The sequence below is a fragment of the Pygoscelis adeliae genome, unplaced genomic scaffold, assembly GCF_000699105.1.
Source record: "Pygoscelis adeliae isolate BGI_AS28 unplaced genomic scaffold, ASM69910v1 Scaffold145, whole genome shotgun sequence".
In the NCBI taxonomy this organism is placed as follows: domain Eukaryota; kingdom Metazoa; phylum Chordata; class Aves; order Sphenisciformes; family Spheniscidae; genus Pygoscelis; species Pygoscelis adeliae.
In genome coordinates, this window is record NW_008824866.1 from 4,309,664 (window position 1) to 4,313,632 (window position 3,969).

A 3,969-nucleotide genomic window follows, 5' to 3' on the forward strand; every position below is an offset into this window, starting at 1 on the left:
CCGTCGGAATTTTCCTGCGGAATAGAGAAAACTGTACGCAAGCCCTTCTCATGGCTGTAGTACAGAAGAGGTGTGTGTATGCCGAACTGACTTGTAAGAAGCGCTCAAATCTTTCAAGTCACTTTTCCATTCGTGCACATTTTTAAATCGGAGGTAGAGCACAATTGGTTAAATGCCTAGAAATCATGTAGGGAGAGGTGCACTGGCCAGATTACTGGGACTAGATAGTGGCTACAGCAGCAGGAAACGTGGAAGTTCATATGTATGGGACATGGGTATAATGATGGATAATTACGCTGACTTACTATGTTGTGAAAAATTGTAGTGCAGACTGATGTTTTTTGAAAGGAGGAATGGAACATTCTGTACTTTGTCCTGTCTGTGCCCATTCGCCTGTTCATCTTCAAATCTGTACTGAGAAACTTTTTTTATTCTTTTGTCTTTATTTTAATATTGACAGCAAGGATCTCAGGCCTATTCCCGAGGCAGAAATTGGATTGGCAGTTATCTTCATGTCTACGAAAAAATACTGCAACCCTCAAAAGCAGCCTGGTAACAAAGGTAATTGGAAGAAGGGTAGTAATAAGTTAACAACATTAAAGAGGCAGTATTTCTTTTTTTACAGGGGCATCAATGGCTAATGTTCAAGTTCTTTTGTTTTGTTTTGCAAGACCACTAAAATAGAATGACACTGTATGAAAAATGTATGCAAGTCTGAAGAGGTAATTGTTTTTTAATGGTCTTGCAATAAACTGCAGTGAAAATTATACGACTCCTAGATGTAAATAAAAAAAGTAGCAGGTCTAAAATTAGCATAAAAAGCAGATGCATAGTACATTGATCTTTAAAGGAAAGGTACTTTAAAACAATATTCTGAAGTTCACATTTTTAGTGGCCACTGAATTAATATGTATGTGGTAGTTTGAATTCCATGCTATTCTATCTTTTATGAAAAGACTGGGGTAATAAGGAGGTAAAAGGTGAATGTTAGAAATTAAGAGAATAAGAACGGAATTAACTTGTAAAGGATTGCTTCCCCCCCTTCTTTCTTTCCACAAAAAGGAATTTGCTTTAGGGAAATTCAACCACCCCCTGCCCAGTTCAAAATCAAACACAATCTTGGCGTAACAACTAAAAACGATGAGACACGATTGCCGCATTTGCTAAAGTAATAGTTTGGGGGTAAACATTCCAAGTCTTGACTTGAAACTTAACTTGTATTTGCTATTACAGTAGTAATAAAAATCTTTGAGAGACAGAAAGTGGTTTGGTTTGTCTAATTCTCTTTTCATGCTTCTTCCAAAATTGTTAGTCTATATTTTGTTTGTATAAAATTGTCAGTGATGTGTATAATTTTAGGTTCTATTCTGTTCTACAGAACAGAAGTTCTAAGTGTTGTATTGGGTAGCAAATCCTACCATTTTAAAAAAAAAAAATCAAACAACCCATAAATTTGTCTTTACATACAGTAACATTACTTATTCAAAAATGTATTTTGAAGAGAAAGGTATACATGCAGTACTGGCAGAGCTCTGAAAAATAGTTTGGTTGACTGGTATTCTTGGATGAATAACTTGTATGTGATCTGTTGTCTATTCAGTTAGTTTAGAAAACAATATAAATTTAACCTGAGAATCAATTTATTTTGAAGATATTGACCCTGCATACATCTGGATAAATCAGAAATGCTGATTCTTGTTTCCAGTCTGAATGATTCAATTGGAGAAAAATTAAATTGTCTGATTGAATTGCGTAAAAGGACTGTATATCAGGCTTTTAAAGGTAGCTGTGTTTACAGTTTATTTGCCAAGAGGGAACAAATGCTATTGTTTGGGAGTTATAAAAAACTTCCATGTATGTGTTACAAATCAAAGGGGTTGTAAACAAGACTTCTTCCTCTGATCTTGTCTCAGAATAATGAATAGCAACATATATAACATACAGTTGCTCAAGGAGGAGACCCAGGTGTCTCTATAGGTTATTCCTCTATAAGTTACAGTGGTAGGAAAAAATGAATGAATAAATATATAAAGACAGTATAATACTGTCATCATATTCTTAGTCTGAATGAGATGCAGGAAGAATGTAAAGGGCCGAGAGATGAGTAGTAATTAAAAAAAAAAACAAACCTACGTTTCTAGAAGCACAATGAGACATGTTAAAATAGTAAATGTTGATATCCTTTGACTTGGAGAAGACATAAGTATATGAAGACAAGGATGAGTGAAAGAACAGACAATATAAAAGATGTTGTATATGCTCTTCTTTCTATTTTACAGAGAAATAATGTGAGTAACTAGAGAGCAGCAAACGATGTTTTAAGGCAATCCCCTGACTATGGGGTTTCTGAGAAATTTGGCTGTAGAAGACATTTATTCTAAGGTTTTTAGATAGCAAATATTGGTTCTGTATTAATAGAAATAATCCCAAATGTAATAATCACATGCTAGAGATCATCGTAAAGCAGTAAATGTAAGGAATTCTGTACTCTGACAGTTTTGCCTAAAATATATATTGCATGATTTATTAATTACATTACGTCCATATTAATATATGATTTCCCATTATGCTTCATTTTTATTTAAGCAAAATTCCATTACTTAATTTAGTGGAATATTTAACTAAAACTGAATCCCAGAATATGGTCTTCTAGAACTGTTTCTTTCAGGTTTTTTTAATTGATAAATCTGCTTAATTTTTTGATTAAAATTGCATTAAGACCATTTTACAAAAATCTCACCCGATCAGTTACTGATGTGTGGTAACACATGCAGAGAAACACAGATTTGATATTAACCTTTTAATTCTTCTCTTGTGTTGATCTTGCAGCTGTAACTAAAAGTACTCCTGCATCAGCTGTTGTAGGGCGAGCCATTTCTCAGAGTTTGGCTGTGGATGAAACCATAATGCCAACTGCTGCAGATAACAGCACAGTATATGTAGCTGATACAGAAATAGAAGAGCAGACATGGTAAAGTATTTATGGAAATAGTTTCTAAGCTAATACTTGCAAATAAAGCAATCTTTTTGTGGCAGAGGAGCTGTATCATTGCCATGGACAAAGATATACAGTGTTCGAAATGGCACTTGACTAAATTGCTGTCACTTGTCTGCAGTGAGATGACTTCTGCTTTTCAGTGGTAGATAACAGAAAACATCACATAGGACTTAACAACTCTTTCAGATACAAATGTGGATACTGCATATCTGGTTTGACTGTCTTAACTGTTAAAAATTTTCAAGCCATTTCACAGTTATAAAAATATATTTGTCATAGCGGATTTTACAACTTTTTTAGCACACCTACATTGTTTATAAGAATGTTCAAAGTACAGGTACAGCTTTTTTTAAAAGTGGTGTTCTACAGTGTATCTCTGTGGTAACTTCTTGTGTGTTCGCTTAATATTTTTTCTCTCTAATATAGTATGGAGATAGAGAGTGCTCCCCATACAGACAGAAGAGGCAAAATGGCTTTCCAGGATATAATCGCTGTAAAGAAAAGCCCTAGCACAAGTGGCAGTGTAAATGCAGGAACATTGATGTCTGGAGTGAACAGAACATCTGGGTTTAGTCAAAAAAGTCATCCTGTCTCACCATCTAAAATTTCAGAAGCTGGTAAACCTAGTGAGTGTGCTTCACGTCACCAGTCTAACCCAATTACAAATTACTTCCCGGTAGCTAGAAAAAGGTATGTTGAAATGTTCTTGATATTACTTCCCTTATTGTTATGTTGGTGCTGTTTCTGGAAAAAAATTTTAACCCGAGGGATGTGCATTTAATTCAAAACATACTTAAAAAGGTAAATTTTAGATCAGCTTCTTAGAATGGCAAGCTTTTCCTCAAGGGTACTTAATGTTCAAATTTCACAATGCAGTCACTAAAACCCCAGGAAGCTGTTATGTTGCAGATGCAGCTAGTCATATTAAAAATGCTTTTGTAATTTCTTTCTTTTGTAATTACTTTCTGGTT

The 3,969-nt window shown here is 34.4% G+C and overlaps 1 protein-coding gene across 1 annotated transcript in view; it reads left to right on the forward strand.

The window, feature by feature from the left end:
* NBN (nibrin) overlaps positions 1 to 3,969 on the forward strand; it is a 27,646-nt gene that overhangs the window by 13,300 nt on the left and 10,377 nt on the right. Inside the window, exons 8-10 of the mRNA XM_009324457.1 lie at positions 461 to 561; positions 2,830 to 2,971; positions 3,425 to 3,689. Of these exons, the coding sequence (XP_009322732.1) occupies positions 461 to 561; positions 2,830 to 2,971; positions 3,425 to 3,689 (508 nt within the window). The remainder of the gene's footprint in view (positions 1 to 460; positions 562 to 2,829; positions 2,972 to 3,424; positions 3,690 to 3,969) is intronic.